This window comes from Melopsittacus undulatus, chromosome 4 (genome assembly GCF_012275295.1).
Source record: "Melopsittacus undulatus isolate bMelUnd1 chromosome 4, bMelUnd1.mat.Z, whole genome shotgun sequence".
Classification (NCBI taxonomy): domain Eukaryota; kingdom Metazoa; phylum Chordata; class Aves; order Psittaciformes; family Psittaculidae; genus Melopsittacus; species Melopsittacus undulatus.
This window is the reverse complement of record NC_047530.1, coordinates 15960271-15980137: the sequence shown is the minus strand read 5'-3', so window position 1 is coordinate 15980137 and position 19867 is coordinate 15960271. Positions and strand designations below refer to the sequence as shown.

The 19867-nt window shown below is 41.0% G+C and overlaps 1 protein-coding gene across 2 annotated transcripts in view; it reads right to left on the bottom strand.

Moving 5' to 3' along the window:
* PCNX1 (pecanex 1) overlaps positions 1-19183 on the bottom strand; it is a 96533-nt gene extending 77350 nt beyond the window's left edge. The window contains exons 1-4 of one of the 2 annotated variants that reach the window (XM_034062653.1): positions 18921-19183; positions 10868-11076; positions 5235-5340; positions 2114-2159 (exon numbers count right to left, since the gene is read on the bottom strand). In XM_034062653.1, coding sequence (XP_033918544.1) covers positions 2114-2159; positions 5235-5340; positions 10868-11076; positions 18921-19073 — 514 coding nt within the window. In that variant the 5' untranslated portion in view covers positions 19074-19183. The remainder of the gene's footprint in view (positions 1-2113; positions 2160-5234; positions 5341-10867; positions 11077-18920) is intronic. The other variant, XM_034062654.1, reaches the window with a different exon arrangement.
* Positions 19184-19867: the final 684 nt, after the last annotated feature.

Below are 19867 nucleotides of genomic sequence, written 5' to 3'. Positions count from 1 at the left end.
GCAGTTGAGAAGCAGAAGAAGGTAGCTGCCGAGCAGCAGGGGGTGGCAGAGGAGCTGAGCCCCATGGCAGCCAAGAGCAACCCCTGGCAGCCGCCCACTGAGCTCTGGGAGCCCATGCCCCAGGAGGATGCAGGGGACCATGCAGCATTCCCCAGCAAGGCAGAGGAGAAAGATCTGGACTCAGGAAAAGAGAATCTGGTGGTGGGAGAGCTGGCAAGCACAGCAGCCACACCAGCCCCAGTGACAAGTACAGCAGCATCATTTGAGAGTTCTGAAGGTTCTGAATGGCCTTTGGGTACCCTTGGGACCTGCCTGCTAATTGTGATGGGGATCAGCATGCTGGCACACATACAGAGTGTGTTCTACCCACAAGCATTTTGTCTGATCTCAAAAGTTAAGCAGAGTCGGGTGTAGGTCTTGTCTAGATGGGTTAGATGACAATATAAAAGGACCAGGAGATTTTCCCCAAGGCTGGACAATCATGAATGACAGGGTGCGTGGGAAAGTATGGGCCAGTATCTGGTCCACTGGGGTCCTCCAGTGCTTTGGAAGCATCAGAGATGAAAGGCAGCTGTATGGAGTCCCCAGCAACAGCTGAAGAAACTGCTGAAGGGGATGGTGATTTATTTTGAGCACAGTAGGCCCATGACAATTCAGGCCAACAGAGCAGATATGCAACATACAGATGGACTCATGATCAAGGGGTGGACTTAGCAATGTACACTATTGCCCAGGTGATTCATGAGTGTGAGCACTGCACACAGCCTCTCCTGCTCTGAAAGACTGTTACAAGAGATGGAACGCGACATCATGGACTGAATGGACTCAGTAACATTACAGGGATTGGTCCATGCACTAAGAAATGATCTCTTTCTCTGTGTGTGCGTATGTGGATGTATATATATATGTAGGAGCAATGGTATATTGAATATGTGGGATCTGAGCATGACATGAATGGTATGGAATAAGGGTTGGATACTGTCCTGGGTTTAGCAGCAGCAGTCAGTTTTTCTCCTTCTTAGTATCTAGTGCAGTGCTGTGTTTTTGACTTTTCGCCTGGTAACAGCACTGATAACAGCAATGTTTTTAGTTACTGCTCAAATGTTTAGTCTGACCAAGGACTTTCTGAGCCTCATGCTCTGCCAGGGAAGAGGGGAAGCCAGAGGGAAGCAGAGACAGAACACCTGACCCAAACTACCTAAAGAGGTATTTCAGACCACAGCACATCATGCCCAGGATGTAACAGAGTTACCCGGAAGGGCTAGCTCTCTGCGGGGTTGGGCTAGGTATAGGTCTGTGCTCAGTCAGGCAAGGTAGGGCAAGTTATCGGTCAGCAGGTGGTGAGGTGTCATATTCTCTTCCCTTGTTATTTCCCTTATCATCATTATTATTATTGGTGGTAGCAGTAGTGGTTTGTGTTATACCTTTGTTACCAAACTGTTCTTATCCCAACCTGTGGGAGTTACACTCTTTCAATTCTCCTCCCCATCTCTCCAGGAGTTGGGGAGGAAGGTGGGGGGGAGGGAGTAAACAAGCTGCATGGCTGGGTTTAAACCACAACATCCTCACATCTCATTTTCTATTATTACCTTAATATATTTGCAAGAAATTATTTGTTATTAGCAAAGCTGCTATCTTTTCACCTCAGAGAAGTTCATAAGGGTTGTACTGGACAATAACTGTGCTAGATACCAAGCAACCAGAAATAATCAAGTCATGGAAATACAAAACAAGAAGGGTGACTGGCTGCCTAAAACTTAAAATGGCAGGGAAAGTCCACTCAAACTAGCCCATTTGCTCTGCATTTACAAGTAGAAAACAATAACCAAAACGGAAACAAACAAAAAAAAAAAACCCCACAAACAAACCAACCAGAAAAACCAACCCCAAACCCTGTTGTTACATGGAAAGCAAAAGATGGATTCCATGATATTATCTCCTAGTATTTTAGATGCATAATACGCAACAGCAAGGAAGATTTCTTCCAATCAGTAAATGCTGTACTTAGCTCACAGAAAAGTTTTGAAAACATACAATGTATTTGGAAACAAGGTCATAAGGAACGGTGATCTGAAGCGCTACTTGCAAGGTAAGAAGTAGGCAAAAATCTCACCTTTGATGGTTGCTGCTGTTCCCAGACGAGATAACCCAGATCCAACCTAGAAAGAGGGACTTACGTAAAAAAGCTGTGAATTTTCATGAATTACCTAACTGTTGTTTCCTATTAATGCAATGCATGCACTTGTCTATACACCTAGCAGAGATTTTCAAAGGCACAAAAGTATCCAATAGGACAGTACTGTGAAATCCTTTCTGACTCAGAATGTTCCCACTGCGGAGACAAGGCATTTAACCATGCATCCAACTATATCACTACATTTGTTCTGTTTGATAGCCACTGCACAGGAGATTTTACTATGCTAATTTTAAAAATGGTTTCTAATCTAGGAATTTGCCTTGAAAATACTTTATGTGGAAAGAAACTACTAGTGTGATAGTACACTACTAACTGCTGTTGTAAAGCTAAATGCTTAATGCAGTGATCACAGTTACCTAACATGCTTAAAGAAAACACCATGTCTACCTGCTCCCACAGTAAACACCAAGCTAAATGCAGAAACTGCTCCAACTGGAAAAAGATACATATTTTTTTTACCAGGGTTAGCCTTCAGGTCTGTCAGACTTGATGAAATAACCAGGTAACCACAGAACATAGTGTAGTACACAGAAAGTTGCAGCAGCATAAACAGGGGATAGGAAGATGATCCCTGCCAGCAGCTGAATAAACTTAAGTCAATTTAACCTAATCATTTTACTGTATCTTATTCCTCCCCCTCATTCCTGAAAATGCAATTTTTCTTTTGAAGACAGTTTCCAAGGACACAGATTACAATCACCTCAAAGCAAGTAAACTGGTTGGTGGAAAACTGCAATATTCCTTGATTTGTTCTTGGATTTTAGCTACAATCACATCTGAAATTTACAGTATCTGTTTTTCAGCCATGTTCAATGGCCAACTAGCAGGCATGTACCTCCTCGTGTGAAAACTAGCTAGCGGTTTAGGTTTACAGTCTGCTTTTCTATATACATCCTGTAATCTCTATCAGACTATTTTCCAGACATGCTAAACAGAACCTAGTCTTTCCTTCAGTGGTATCTACAGTACCATTTCTCTGAAAAGCACACAAAAATGCATGGGTCAATTAAACTCTTAGAAGTAAGACAGAACAGCACTCAAAGGCAAAATCTGAACCCAAGATACATAAAAATGATGGCAATCTGACTTTTCTGTATTGGGATGCTGCTTTTCAAAAATCCTTAGTTTAAATGATATTAGGGAAAAGGTCATAATTCTACTACTATTTCTTGGTAAGCACTACAAATTTCAGGTAATATGAAGATGTGTGCAGATTTTATTCAGCCATACTACAGAAGAACAATGACTCTGCTGCACGTAATGCAAAAAATCAAGCAGAGCTTATTTAATGCATTTTCTTTACACACACAGTAATTTTCCATGTTTTAACTTTTCCCCCCCCTTCAGTAACATGCCCTGCTGAATGCTGCAGCTGAATACAAATGCATCAGCATGGGAAAGCTATCATACACAAAAAACTGACCCAAACTCAGATGCTCACTGTTCATATACCTTTTTGATGCTACAAATTCAAATCACAGGGTCTAGTGAGCACTTATTTTATCAACATAAACACATTTTAAACAATCTATTTCCTTTCATGGCTGTTTTAACTGTGTTACAGTGTCAGCATTAGAGCACATGGGAAACAATACAGAGCTTCTTCATATGCTTTAACATTAAAACCATTGTAAGTATGTCTGGAATAGGCTTGTTGGTTTTTTATTTTCAAAGACCAGTCAAAGAAACACAATCCCCAGCCTAACTCTGTCTTCATACATGGACCATTGATTTCTATCCCTTTAAACACTACTAAATACCCGCTCTCTTCCAAGGAGAAAATCTCTTAGAATATCTGTGCTTCGTAACAGTGCATTATTCAAATAAAACACCAATATTAGCATAACACTGCACTACATTATACTCTGCTTGTTCAGGAAGCTAATTAGAAAGCTATTATAATACCACATCAAGGATTTCCATGTAATTCAAAAATAGCTTATGTATCTCCGATATGATGCTGCATTGCATATTTTCAACATAACTATTTTGTCTGGCCAGGACAATCAACCTGACCTCCTGAAGAATTAGTAAAAGAAAGATGCCATGATTGGGTAAATGTCACAAGTCAAACAGAAGGAACAGCACACTGGCACTATGGCAGTTCAATGCATAAATTTATCAGACATAAAGGAAACAAAACAACTTCCCCAGTTAAATTACAAGGCAACTAGAGCATAATGAGTTGCATTAAAACATAACAGAGCCAAGTTATTCAGCTCTTCCATCTGGTGTTCAGCAGCCCTTATTTATTGCTTTATTCTCACCCCTTTTGATGTGTCAAAATTGTGATGATTTTGCAGAGGTCATCCTAAAACAAACAGCTTTAGTCTTTCCATTTCTACCAGGTTATCTTGCTTTATACTTACATAAATTAAAAATTTTGACTGCAGAGTCTGAACTGTCTCAAATAATAACTTTCAGAAAGCCATTTACTATTACAGGAGGTAATCAGCAATGGATACATTAACAGAAGACTCCTGAAATTCAGTACAACTGCCGTTTGCCAATCAAGCATCTAAATGATAGTGTAAAGAAAAGTAAGGGAGGAAAATAAAGTTGGCACATAAGAATGGAGTTTCAGATTGAGCTGTCTAATAGCTCACTGATCCTAAAAGAAAGAGGGAAGCCCACCACAGAGAATCTTGGTAATTATCAGACCATGCTCTGAGCCATTTTCATTTACTAAATCAGAAGAAAGCTAACAGCAAAAGGGAGTTCTTTCTGATGGGACAGCAAGTTGCCTTATAAAACCCAGCCATTCATAAAACGCAAGATGGGATAATCAAGAACTATGAAGCTCAGAGAATGTAATGCAACCCTAATAAAGCAGTTAATACAGAAAGATAAGCTGTTTATCCGAAGAAAATTTAAAAGAAGTAATGCAAGAAAAAACAACCAAACAAAAAAAAACCCAAACAAAAAAACCCTAACAACAACAACAAAAAGGCAACAACAAACAAACCAGCAAGGATTACTCAACAGGTTGCAAAGCCAGCAGTACTAAAGCAGTAACTGCAGTAGCTTTAATTCTTACCTGATTGTTTGGATCTATCCCAGCATAAGAATTTCGTGAACTACAGCCAACAGGGGGAGTTGCTTCTCGTATGAACTCTGACATCTCAATCCCTCCACCAGGATCACTGACAGAAACATTAAAAAGGAAACATAAAAAGAACATTAACCTACAGCTAAACTGGATTTTGTCTGTCTACATCGAGTGAGAATTCAGAACATTTTTTAAATACCAGGGGTTCAAATATATCCCAGTATCTCAAATGAATACTGCCCATCTGACACAGGAAGCACAGTCAGAGCTGGAGCATCCTATATACTGTCACAGCAGCTGCTGCCTCGTAAAGTCCAGGGTCATCACCCAGTACAAACTGTGAAGACTTCGGAGCTGCAAAATATTTGAAATGCTGATATATGAAATTCTCTCCACAAGTATTTAATGTAACTTTCAGATCATCTGTCAGATTGCAATACCCAGAAAAAAAAATAAAAAAATCAAGAGAAGGAATACTAAACAGAACTAAATAATAGATCTAAATACAAGGTAATTACTACAGGTCTTTTCAATAGGCTGGATCTTTAAGCAGAAATAAGGATGGGTTAAAGAAGACTATACACTTTCAGTGAAGGTTATTGGAAAGGCAGAGACATACAGGGTCCTGGTATACTCCATGTATGTTTCCCTCCAGATAATTTACAGTTCCTACCAAGAAATATTTTGAGGTACAATATACATATTATCACATCATACTAATTTCACCCTTTCAAGAACAGTAATTATTGGTTTGAAAATTTTTTCCAGATCAATATTACCAAATTGAAATTCAACACAATTTAGCTTGTCAAAGACACTTAGAAACAAAAGCAAGTTGGGGCAGCCCATTAGGACAACAGGGTATGAAATGAGTTGGGGACTACAACTCGGGGATCCAGCCTGACACCATTTGTTAATTGCAAAGAGGAAGATGTGAGGCATCCTTTTTCCTCTCTCAATACAATTCTTTTCAACAGTCTTGAACCAGGAGACTTCTGAACCAAAGTAACTGCAATGTAATTTGAAACTGACTCTCTTAGCTCCTTTCCTAAAATAAGCAATTGCCTCCCAATAATCAATGGTACAGAGCTGTGGCAAGTCCACTCCAACATTTTGCTGAACAAAGAACATATGCACAACTCTTCTCCAGCTGGACTAAACCAAAAGATGAAGCTCCTCTAGAAAAGGAGGAGAAATGGACAGAAACTCTGCAGGACTTAATAGACAGCTAGCCTCACAGAAGATTCTCATGCAGTAAGACCAACATACAATAACAGAGGGACATCAATCTAGGAGACTGTAAACAAACTATAGACTGCAAGGCCTGAAGCATCAGTCATTCTACAGCATGATATGTCAAGCTATTGTCCTATCAGACGTAAAGGTAGAATCTTGGGAACCATTACAGATCATACAAGAGGTCCCTAAACCTTCTTTCCTCAGAAGAGATGACAAAAAAATAGTTTTAAGTTAGTTAAAGACTAGAGTGAAAAACTCTCACTTAACCATTAAGTTTGAAGTACATTATTATAACAACTGAAGATATAACAAAGAGTAGCTTTCACAGAAAGGCTGAATTCCTTTCCTGTTTGAATAAAAAGTATGTCCCTTGAAGGAAAAAAATAAGTCAATGCAAACAAACTCATGCACAGAACTGGGTAGTTAGCCCAGTAGTTAGGGTGGGAGAAGGAGGTGATTTTGTCTAGAAGTGAACCAACAGATATAAGCATAAGCAACAATACAACCCAATGCCACCTCTCCACTCAGAGCTGCTATGTTCCATGACAGCACTCACAAACTTATGAACAAAAGCTAGTAACAAACAATAAAAAGTCAGCAGAAACAACAGAAAGCACAGATTTCTAGGATTAATCATCACATGCGTAAGTATCTGGACTACAACAGCACATAGACTCCTTTAGGAGCAATTTTCTGCAACTCTTCTGGCCATTCCCTTCTGCTAAGTGTTACAACCAGTTTCTTACAGTTTGCTGGTTTCATACCTTAGAGCACATGCTACAATTTTCAGTTTGCAAGAAAAATAACTGAAGTTACTACACAAATTGAGATAACTGAATAAATTATGTCCAGCTCTCTGCAATGGAGATTGCTGTGGAAGAGGCATCCAGAGACTGCATAAACCAAACTAAAACTAGTATTTCTAAAACTAGTAACTGTCCTATCCAAAATTACTACCTCCAGTTGTATTACATAGGTGTGTCAGAGACTAAAGGAAAATCTGAAGAGGCTGTAAGTCTACATAAATTCAAAAGTTTAAAACCTGACTTCAGCTGATTGACTGAAGAATTCCCACATTTGGATTAGAACTTCCACACAGAGTCTGGAATGAGTAATTTTCATTTCACAACAAAGCGGTGGAAGAGTTTTGTTTTCTTCTAAACACCTTCTGTCCTGAATTTCCAACTAAACTAGCAGGATAACTAGTCAGGAGGCTGCTCTCAAAACACAGAAGGACCACAGCATGTACTGCAAATGACAGACTGACAGCTACAAGTACTAAGAGAAGTTTTCTTTAAAGCTTCAATCACTAACTACACAGTCAAAAGGGCAAAACAACTTCAAATTCAATAACAGGTCTGCCAGTCACAGAAAACTGCAAGAAGAAACAGCAAAAAAATGGGGCATGAATTGTAGAGATTACTTTTTAACAGTAGACTGTACATAACTCAAAGATACAACATTCTGCATCTGGTAGCTTTATTTAATAGAAGTACACGTGAAAGTCATGTAGCATCACGATTATAGCTGCCCCGTCAGCAGGTTAGTGCTTTATAATTCTTGTGTCAGTGACTACTATGATTCACAGTAAGAAGCCATATTTATATCCCCAAAAGCAAAACTGAGTTCAGGTATCTTAAGCATGTCCACTGATACCTAAAGATGACACTTGCGCTATTCCTTCTGCTTCTTACACTTGATTAGGAGCCTGTATCCCCATGACTTGTTTTCATGAAACCTCACAGAGGCATTACTAACACTATTCACTTAAATATGAAAGCAGCAACTGCACTAAATGCTACAGAAGACAACTCGCATTCCTATCTCAAAATTAAGACTAGCTTCTTTCAAAAACATGAACTAGAGAATTTTAGCTTTATAACAGAGCATGAGAAAAAATACTAATAAGCCATTTCTTAAGGATCAACAGGCTTCTCTTCACTGAAGCATGCCAAACTTTATGAAACAATTAAAAACCTTGAGTTTGATCCTATTCACAAATCAATGCAAACCGAAGATAAATAAGTAGCTCACGTAAACCTACACAAATGACAGCATGTAAAATACATGGAAGCACCACTTTGCTGATAAACATCTTCAGGAAGAAAATCAGTTCTCTGAAGCTAAATGGAATCCTGAATAACTACTGAACAGAAACCAGACTACTGCTTATTCCTTTAAAAATACTAATACTCATATCCAAAGTGATCTCAGGGAGGGTGTACATGGTGGGGTGAAAATTCTAGGGACAGCTTTTCACACCATACTATATATATTTAGTACCATATGCTGTAACCTAAGCTACCAAAATTAATACTCTGATCATGTAAATATTTAAAGGTAGCATGTCTGCTTGAAGCTCTCCTATATCCATCTTATGCTATGGCAACAGGGTTTAAGAAGAAAAATCCCTACATATGCACTTTCTTCCGAGACAGTGGTTTTTGTTACTAGCATTTCAATTGAACTTACTAAGAAGGTAACAACTCAATATTAAGCACTCACTCTACATCCCCTCTACTGGTTTGAATGTTATCCCAGAGTCCTTGTAAGCTTCCAGGCAAAGATTAGTATATACTGTACATCCCACTTACCAAAAAGTAACTCCGTAATTTCTGCATTGACCTTGTTCCCAGTTCTAGTTAAGAGACCTGAAAGTGGGAACAAGGATCATATAAAAGTTAATGAAACTTAGTTGGCAAGCAGGACACACAGCATCAAACTAACCTCTACTTCTGAGCTCACAAATGCTTATAATGTAGTAACTTGTCCCATGTCAACTGCTCCGTAAAGCAAAACAGAACTTCCAAAACATCAAGAAGTAATTCACAGTACTAGTAGTAAGAAGTCCCTTGCCAAGTCTTGGCTACCATTTTGGAAGCAAAAGCTACATGGCTTTAAAAAAAAAAAAAAAAACAAACCTGACCACAACATATCCAAGGATCACAGCTGAAACATGCATTAGCAAGCTTGCACTGAAACAGAACAGACCACTAGTTTACTTTCATGAGTTTTATTATGCAGAATAAGCATTAATATACATTTAGGCAAGCATTCTGCCAAAATGGCTCAATAGTTTTAGTAAGGTATATGGTGATCTAAATGGAGTCATAATTAAAGTGAGCAGGTTCAGTTATCAAGCACAACATGGAAAAAGGGGCAGGTTATAAAAGATTGATACAAGAAGTTACTGTATAGCAACTTTAAAGGAATACAAGACACTAGGGAATTTTGCCAACAGTACCTGAGCTGAGAGAACACAGGGAGCTTAAGACCCATCTCACCAGAAGCTACCCCATATGCACAGTGAAGTACTAAGCTGAGCAATTTAAAGAGCATCACTTTAACACTTCCTTTCTTTAAGCATCCTGATAAACAGACTTAAGAAGCTTCTTTCAGCTGCATTTCCTTATTATACTTGCCTCTTTTTTTCCTTTTCCTTTTTTAAATACACGCACAACCTTTTCCAAGTCAGGACAGCATCCTAACTGCCTCACTCTGGCTAATACTACCAGAAACTCACAGACAACAGAAAGGCTGTCTTTAAAAGCTAACAATTCAAGGTTGACTTGTTTCATGCAGTCTAACTCTTAAGATTGCCCCAATTATCTGGAGTCAGGCAGAGGCTTTGATAATAGAGCTTGTAACACATCCATAGTCTGATCAAACTGGTTAGGCTAGCCTTGCTGAAGAGTCATCTTTTGCACTTCTTTCTCCAAATAGTCTGATCAGAGGAGAAAAAAGCTCCGGGCTTTTTTATGCTGATGACAGCAAATATCTGTGGAAAGGAATCACCTCCTACTGACAATACTTCAGAATTGTCATTGTCATTACTGAGCTGAGCAGTTCCAGAATTTCCAAATTCACAGTATAGTATTCCCCTGCAGTAAGGCTATGGGTGGTGTCAAGCATTGTATCCAACTCCTGCTTTTGTAAAGCTAAGCAAACTGAGATCTGATCAGACATTCCTTTTACTGATACAATATTAGCATGTAGCATGTGGTCTCCAACAGCTAGAGTTTTTTAAGACTAAGTATAGTGCTGAAATAAGATTACTTGTACTGGTTGTATTCATTAAGTATTTAGTGACCTAATCAGCACACATTTTCCAGGCTATTGTTTCAGTGCTTGTAGCATTTTCAATATTGTTCTGGAACTCCTCTGGAGGAGGAACCAGGAAATTAGCATGAACCCCTCATTTCAAACTCAATACATAAATAATTCTGCTTTCAAAGACCAGACTTAAACAGTATTTCAGAACTACAGAGGTCTGCACCTATATTCCTCAGTATTTATTTCAACCATCATTCCAGTGACATATACAATGAAGACAAAACTGTTAATCATTTGAAGCAGTACAGCAACATCGGCAGGCATCTTACCTGGGCCCATTGCTGTCTTTCCTCTTGGCTGAAATACTGCTTTGTTCTGTTTTTGCTCCTCTGTCCATATGCTCACTGGCATTCCTCTCAACAATTTCTCCCTCATCCAGTGCCCTGTGCAAACGGTAATTCACCATCTTCAAAACGATAAAGAGAGCTGCTATCACCGGGCAGTAGACAGCTACTATCATCATGGAAGAAGGAAGAGCCTTTCAAAAGAGAGTAAGAAACAGTTAATGAACACAAGGTCAAACATCCATGAAAATACATAAAGCCTCACAGAAAATATTGAACATACTAAAAAATGAAGATTTAAACACTCCCTGCAGTCAAACTTTGTGTGGAGATTTATAGAAGTCTAGTAATATAGGTGGGAAAAAGAAAAAAAAGGAACAATTGGACTAAAAATGCACCAAAACAGCATGCTAAGTAGACCTATCATTGGAGATTGAGAACCCAATTCAACTCTTGTTCTCTTTTTCTAGGCTATTGGAACATAACAGACCAGGAAACCTGGAGATAACAAGATTTTGTGTCAAGCCTAGTCTTTTTTATTAGTTCTTATGAATAAAAAAAGGGAAGATTTTAAGCAGTTTAAAAACTAAACCAAACACAGGGTATGACCTTATTTCAGGGCTAGTCCATAGCACCAAGTCCACTTTTGAGAAACCGATGCAAGTTGGACAGCATGGTGCATGGAAGAAAAATCTGCTCAACTACTCAACATAGATGTTTTGACGTAGCTTGTGCTTCCAACAGCTCTCTTGCATGACAAAACACAGATCAGCCACAAAACCCAAGATCTATTCTACCTGCATACAAAAAAAAAAAAAATGCTTACATATGTGGCTCACACATTTGAGCAGCAGTCCACAATAACTTGTACAACCACACTCCTCAAAGACTACTTGTCCTAGGCCATAACAGGCCCATGGAAAGACAGCCAACACAGATGTTGTGAAGATAATTTTTCAGCTGTGTTAAAGGTGGCCAGAAGCCACATGAAAAAACCTCAGTCCCAAATTCAACTTTTGAAATTTCATTCAGAGTCAAGACTTCCCATGCAACTTTTGCCAAGGCCCATAAGGCTTTTATAGATAAATTGCTTGAGCAACAGATATTAAGTGTGGACTAATATCTACTTAGAAGTGTTCACAGTACTAGTTAAACTTCAGATTTCACTTCAAGGCCTTCATCCTTCTAATTCACCTTTATACGTATTTATAATATGCCATTTCCCTAGGCTGTCACAAAACAGAATGAGATAGGTATCAAGTCTTAGTCTTCATCCACAAACAAACCATTTTCCTAACAAAAGGAACAAGAGTCTCTTTGTATTTTGTTGTGTTGCTATCCATTACTGATGGTGTAGTTTGATATAAAATTGTAACAGCCATAAGTGTATGTATATACACACAGGCATACAGCAATCAGAATTGAACAGAATTTGTTACCTAGCATGAACATTAATTTAGTGAGAAAAATTAATGAGCTGTCTTTTTAGACCTCCTAGCATAAGGAGAATGTCAGCTTGCTCGGTACACCTTGTCTCCCTCCCTAGACAGACCACTGCAAGAGCAGAGTTTTTATGGCAATTAAAAGTCCCATGCACAACTTGCAGAATCATAAAAGGAAAATGATTGGAGAATAAGACAGAGAGCCCCACTATTCTGCACCTAAAGCTAGTTTTAGCTATTAAAAAAAAAACAAACCAACAAATAGAGATCTGATTACAACATCAATATTTCTGTATTTAAGAGCTTTATTAGCCCCAGAAGAACTGGCAATGCTCTTCATACAATTTAAGCTGCAAGTTTAGCAAAAACGTTGTTTGAAGAGATTTTCAAATAACAAAATATACTAGTAAAGGGGATACAAGAATAAACATTTCTAAATATTGACAGCTGGCTGTGAAACAAACCAAATCCTTAAACCGGCTGCTTACTTTTTGACAGTAAGCAAAACCAAATAATCAATATGACATTTCTAAAGCCAAACAAGTATAAATAATTGAGTCTGGAATCAATCAGAAAGCAGGTTACTTATTAGAATCCTTTTGTTAAGTAGGTCAAGTTTAACCTGCCTTTTCCTCCAAAACAAGTGAAGTCAACACCTAACATAACATTTGAAGTAGGAAAAGCAAACTAAGCTGAGGTGTGCCAACTTAGATTTTCCATGCTGAGCTGGACAAGACCTTGGTGGACAGGGAGATTCACTTACCAAGCACTACCTCAAGAGGAGAAAGAGGAAACAAAGTTTTTCAAAAACAGCATCAGTAAGCTATCAGGAGCCACAACGATGCGTATGGCATTTATACAACCCCTGCAGAAACACTACAAGAGTTTCCTCAATAAATGCAGTTTTTCCACTTCCAAGAAGTTCAGAGACAGCTAGCTCCCTGCAGGCAAGGGCAGGCTCGTTACCTTTGGAAAAAGTATAAGCTTATTATATGCATTAAGCAGTCTACCTGATCACAAACACACCTTCAACTACCCTCTCCTTTACAGGTACCTGTGTTCAGAAGCCACTACCAGAGGAGTCAGCTTGACATCAGATGACTAAAGCTAAACTTAGTCTATAGAAGATGTGCCTATACTTTTCCATTTTGACAGCTCTTCAGTTTCTCCCCTCTACTCCATCAGCAGTGAGGTCACACAACATACCCAGTTTATTTTGTGGAATCCAAAATCTACACATCCTGTTCTGCAAATGAAAGCTTTGAGAAAAATTGAGGAAGGCAGCAAAACACTTGTAGCAAACCCAATAAAGAATTAAAGGATGCTTTTTCCTCACATCCTGTTTTTGCAGGATTGCAAAAGGCTAAAAATAAGGTAGCATGCTACTTTTCATTCTTTATGACTCCTCTCTGGAGAAGGTATATACTCTGGGAACAGAAGAAATTTTAGCATGTCCACCATACTCTGCCGTCTGATCATGTGCTACTCATGGTACCAGCAATTCATCTGCATTCCAGTCTCAAAAGGAAGAGTTACTGCAACCTAACCCAAAGCACTTGTACCTTCTCTATTTTTCTTTGCCAAAATATACAGCATTCAACTTCCACTTAGGGTCTTCTCTCTACAAGCCAAGACAAGTTAATGCAAGATCAGCATTTTAAACTGTGTTTGACATTTTACCACAGTTGAGGGACGGGTCTCTCACCAGCATAACTGAGTATCCTATGCAATACCAACTTCACAATTGTAATACAAACCTAAGTCCTACAGATCTGAAACTACACCTTATTTTAGTTCTTTCCACAAGTAGCAAAGCATGTTTATTAGCCACAACAGACTAAAAAACTCAGGTTAGAGCTTGTCAGCAGACACCAGTTGGCTACAAGTCTGTAGCTGTAATAGCATTTCAGAGAACATCCCATTTTACTGCACTTATCTAGCCACTTCCATTAGCACCAAAGGAAAACATACACTGAACAGCAAAAAGTCACACCTGAAGCTCTTATGGGAGAGAAAAAGAGCTAGACATGACCACACAAAAACTGCCTGCTTTAATTACACTCTGCTGAAAACTTCAGTCATCTAATGGCTGAACAAACCAAATCATTAGATAAACTCATAGCTGGAAGTATTTCTCTAAGCGAAGTTAAGCAGTACACTCAAAGATAGCAGGGAAGGATACTGATTTTTCTACCACCTTTCCCCTCAGGAGTTACTTTCCCAATTTAAAACTCTCAAGACAATTTATGAAATCCACACTATGCACATGGACAAAAGTAAGAATGCACAGCTAGGAAGTGGGACTGTTTCTTCTGAAAGCTGCTGGCTATTAGGTCAGCTCAACTGTATCACAGCACACCTTTTGTGAAAGTGGATAGAAAAATGCTTTAAGCACTCCCAGATTCCAGTGGTCGACCTGGAACAGAAAAGAAACCTCAGACCACTAGTTACAGGGTTAAGATATTCCCATTTGAACTTCAAAGGTCACTGTATCTTGAGTCAACATTTCAAAGGAATTTCATTGATCACAGGCTGTGCTACATACTTATGAAGAAACAAAGACTATATGGATCTTGCCTAATCACAGCTAGCTTTAGCTAGACACTACACATACAATGAAGTTTCCAGATTCTTTTCAAAAAGAGATGTGTGGGTGTTACCTGCTGAAAACATTCATAGGAAAGTCTCCCAATCCAAATCAGATTGCAAGTCCTTACATAAAAGTGATATTAATCAAACATTCATTAAACAGCAACAGTTGTCTTGTAAAATACTTTCAAGTTCAAGCATTCTGAGACGAGTATTTCATAGGAACATTCATACTGGTGAAGTTGAAAGATCAAGAAACAACAGATGGCATTTGTCACCATTTTTTGTTTGTGAACAGTCAGAGCCCTGAAGAACTGCTGTTATCAGAAGCACATTCAGTTACAAGTTACCTAGTTCTTGACTGAAACCTTCAAGTGTACAAGTGAAACTTTCATAACCAAGAAACTAGATGTGGCTTAGAGCAATGTGGGATACCAAGGATTGTCATTACATATCCAACTTAAACTAAGTGTTTAAGAAACAGCACCTGTTTCAGAAACTTCACTAGAAAGAGACTTTCACATGAAGCTACATTTATATGACCTATTTGTGTAACTATTGTACACAAGTCAGGAAATCAAGTGCCTATTAAGTGAACTGTTGCCTAAATGAGCTTGACTTTGACAGACAAGTTCTGCAGATACATACGAGCCCATAACCCCAAGCAAGGTACAGTCCCTGGCTCCTCTCTAGTCACTGGCAAAGTTCCCCAAGTACCGGAGCCAAGACTTCACCCCTCCTGTGCACGTGGTGGGGCTGAAACAGCATTCCGACTAGGGGAAGTGCTTTGGCAGTCTCCTTTCTTCCCCTCCCCCTTGCAGCACTGATGCTTAACACCGGCCTCTGCATTCAGGGCATTTTTTTTTCAACTCTACCACTATGTTTTACAACCTAGTTGTAGAGTTTCCCCACACTGTAGCATGTTTTCTTTTCCCAACTCAAGTTTCAGACTAGCATAAAAACATGGATCAGCACTTACAACAGATATGCAGATCAACATGCAAAGTTTAGTCTGTTACTGAATACAGATATCCAAACAGGATAGACTTAACTAGTCTAGAAAACAGTATTTTTGTATGCATGCTGCCAAGCTACAGAACCAAGAGTACAGACTCAAGCAGCTTCACTCAAGCAGACATTTCTCTTCCTCTACACCTCAGTTCCTCATCTTTTTTTTTTTGCCACATTTCCCACAAGCGCAGGTTAAGTGTATGGGGAAAAAAAAAATCAAACAAAAACACACGAGAAGAAAAGTATCTGAATCTGCAATACAGATATATTTATGCATATGTCTGTCCTTCACACAGGGTACAGACCTCACTTTCATGTGCTCAGAAAGCAGACGAGGGACTAAGGAAAAAACACTAGCTGAATTCTACTGCTAGTTTCTTTGGTTGGTTTGCATCATGCATTAAACCCATCAACCTTAAAAAGCACTGGCATACACATGCAAAGAAACACACAGATTTATGGTATCACTTGCTGACCACAACCATTACCAGATTCCATTCTGAACATGAAGGAATGCACAAATTAAAGATCAGCAAGGTTGGGTGTAATAAACCAAGTTTTTAAGCAATAAATGCATCTAAATTACCATACCCAAAAGAGATTGAGTGTTCTATTCCTGCTAGGGGTTAAATAACATTTACAAAAATGTTATTAGCTTACTGTAAAATGTATTCAGCCTTTAGTTCTTAGGGGATCTTTTGCTGCCCCAATGCATCAAAGTAACACTGTGCTCTTGGAATTCCTTATGTGAGGAAGTTGTATAAGTAATATAAAACCTGACAGCATTCTAAGTCTTTCTATATACACCTTGTTTTTTAAACACACAGGGTTGTCTGCCAGCTAGCTAGCATCTGAAGCTAGCTTAGAAACTCCCTCCTACACACCAGTGAGCCATGCTCTGAATTCAGATTACGGTTACCTAAGACTTTTTAAGCAAGTTCTGCTTATTTACGTATGTCCTACAGCAATGCAACATTTATTGCTTTTATCCTGAAAAAGACCTTAAGAGATGCTAAAGAGCTAAGATGACCATCACAGTTCTGCCTGTTTAGTTTATGTCTAGACAACACTTAAACTGCAGAGGGTGGAAAGAGGGAAAACGGCCAAATATGATTCAATCTGCTTCAACTTGTGACTAATCTCCCTACTTATTCTCAGGGAAGTTGGCACTTGTTGTTGCATCTTTAACTTGTCCAGAGCTATGAAGCAAGAGAATTTCTCTGATCTCTACAAAACCCAAATCAACCTGCTTTTACCTGTCTTTTTCCCTTTGTGCAGGAAAAGGGAAAAAGTTTAAGCAACACTTAAGTTTACCACAGCATAGTATGGGCAACTGAAGCTTAACTGTTACTTTAAGAAGAGCAGGAGACTCAAATGCTAGTCCAGATTTATCAGTTGTGAAAAGACCTATGTACAGTACAGATCAGTCCCCTGCACATGCAGGATATAGCTCACCACACCTTTCTAAACAGTTCTCTCAGCAAGGCACTACTGATTAAATAGACTGCCAAAGATCAGTACTTCTGAAAAAGAAAGAAATCCCTACATTTGAGACCAAAAGGAATGCTAAACAGATATTCAGTTTTTATAGAGAGGATCTGCCTGCCTGAAAGTTTTAGATAGCTGTTGTCACATTAACTTTAGTTTTAAAAGCCGTTTGTCTCAGCTTGCTGTTTCCTTACCAGCAGTCTGAAGTTCTCAAACGAAAAGCCTTGGAGCTACCTTTTCCAATACATAATAATATTAATTAAAACCCACTATATGGGGCTGTAGCCTCCTCTTTCACATGAGCTATTTCTTAGTATGAAGTGTTTTATACTGCAATCTTACAAATTGCTTTTTAACAAAGTAAATGCCTGACCCCAGAGGTCTCCACCTCTGCAACTGCACTCACATACAGCTTTTCCTCCAAGGTTTCATTCACTAGCTCACATTTTTTCCACAAGGCAGTTTCTACTTTGACACAGCAGCTGAAAATGGCAGACTTGCAAGTTACATTCTACTTCATGCGCTCAAAGCTGGTCACACCTAACAGGTTCACACCTTTCTATTGAGAAATCTGAAGTGAACTATTAGTATTTCGTAAATTACACATAAGTTACAGAGAAAAAGCACCAGGCAACAGGAAGGTGCCCCTTCCTCCCATTACTGATCATACCTCTCTTATATTTCTTTCCAAGTCCAAATGTCAAAAAAGTTTCTAGGTTTAAAAGTTGGTATTTCAACAGCTTTGACTTAAGTGTCCGATACAAACATGAGTTCAACAGGAATTCTCACAAATCAAGTATACTGAAGTCTGGACACAAGTAAAAAAGCTAAAGTAGCATCTTATCAGTAAGACAGAGTCCAAAATGCTGCCAACCAGCACACTACACTACAGCCAAATAAGCTTCCCGATTATGGACCCTGAAGCACATAGCTCCACCAGTCTCAAAAGCCAGAAGGGATAGAGCTGCCAGCCAGAAATACTGGCTGGATTCACTAGCTGCTACAGAGGCTGTGCTTTTTTCTGGACTACCAGCAGACCTGCAGTGGAAATCAGTAGAGTTATGCCTGATTTTTAAGGGAGAAAAAAAAATCCAAACAAAACCGAAGGCCAAATGCCAGGGATCGAAGCCCCCCCGCGCCCGACGGGCCCCGCTAGCACCCACCCACCGCTTCCCGGTAACACGTCCGCGCTTCCGAAACGCCGCAGCCTCGGGCGTATTCCGAGGACCCGCCTCGATCGCGGCTGCCGGTCCCGCCGCGGGACACCGCGCATCGTGGCGGGCGCGGGCCGGAGCACACGAGAGGCAGCCGGGCCCCGGGGCGGCCCGCTCCGGGCGGCGGCAACGCCGCGGGCAGGGGGCGCGCGAGCAACGGCCCCGCTGCTCTCCCCGCTTCCCCCCCCAATCCCCCGGGCCTCCCCACTGCCGCCGAAGAGCGCTGCCCCCCGTAGGGCCCGCCCCGCGAGCCAGGCCGACCCCGCTGCCCCAGGGACGGCGGCCTGCGCTCACCATGTAGAGGGTGAAGGGGAAGCAGAGCAAGAAGAGCCACAGGTAGAGGTGCAACGCGTTGACCCCAGCGCCCTGGTGCGGGTCCTGGTACCAGCCGCCGCTCAGCGCCGCCCACACGCCCTGGCGCAGGATCTGCAGCACCTGGGAGCCCATGGCGGCCCCGCTCCGCCGAGCCGGCCTCCCGGCTCTATCCGCCCTGCGAGCCCGGGCAGAGCCGCGCACCGCCCGCGCTCCGCGACAGCCCGCACGGCCGCAACCACCACCACCGCCTCCCCAGCAACGCCGCCGCCATCTTATGTCCGGGCCCCGGGCCGGCCGCCCGCCCCCGCGCCGCCGATAGACCGGCAGCCCTTGCGGCAGGGGACGCCCGCCCCGCGCGCTGCCGCTGGGGAGGGACCACGCGGCGGGGGCGGGTACGACAGCGACTGCACCTGCGCGCGGCCGCACGCCTCCGAGTGGGGCACGGCCGCCGCAGTGCCCCCTGGCGGCCCGCCCGGCTGGTGCCGCTGGCAGGGGTCACCCTGAGGGGCTCGGGCCGCTGTGGGGTTGGCTCAGAGCACCGGGACACGGCGTGGCGGTCACACCTGCGGCCTGGCCATGGTGGCTCCGGGGCTGCATGCCTTGTCAGGTGATGAGGAACATGTAGGGAGAAACGAGTGTCACACAGGGGGTTTCTTTGACCACTCTGAGGTCCTCCTTCCTGGTGAGGCATGGTGGCAGGGGCCATAGTCCCGTTGTATACTTTAATTATTTAAAATTAAAGCAAAATATCAACCTCACTGTTTCCAGAGCCATAGAATCATGGAATCAGCTAGGGTGGAGAAGACCTTTAAGATCATCAAGTCCAACCTTTACCCCAGCACTGCCAAATCCACCACTAAGCCGTGTCCCTGAGGGTCTCATCTACACAGTGCTTGAACACTTACACGGACAGTGATTCCACCACT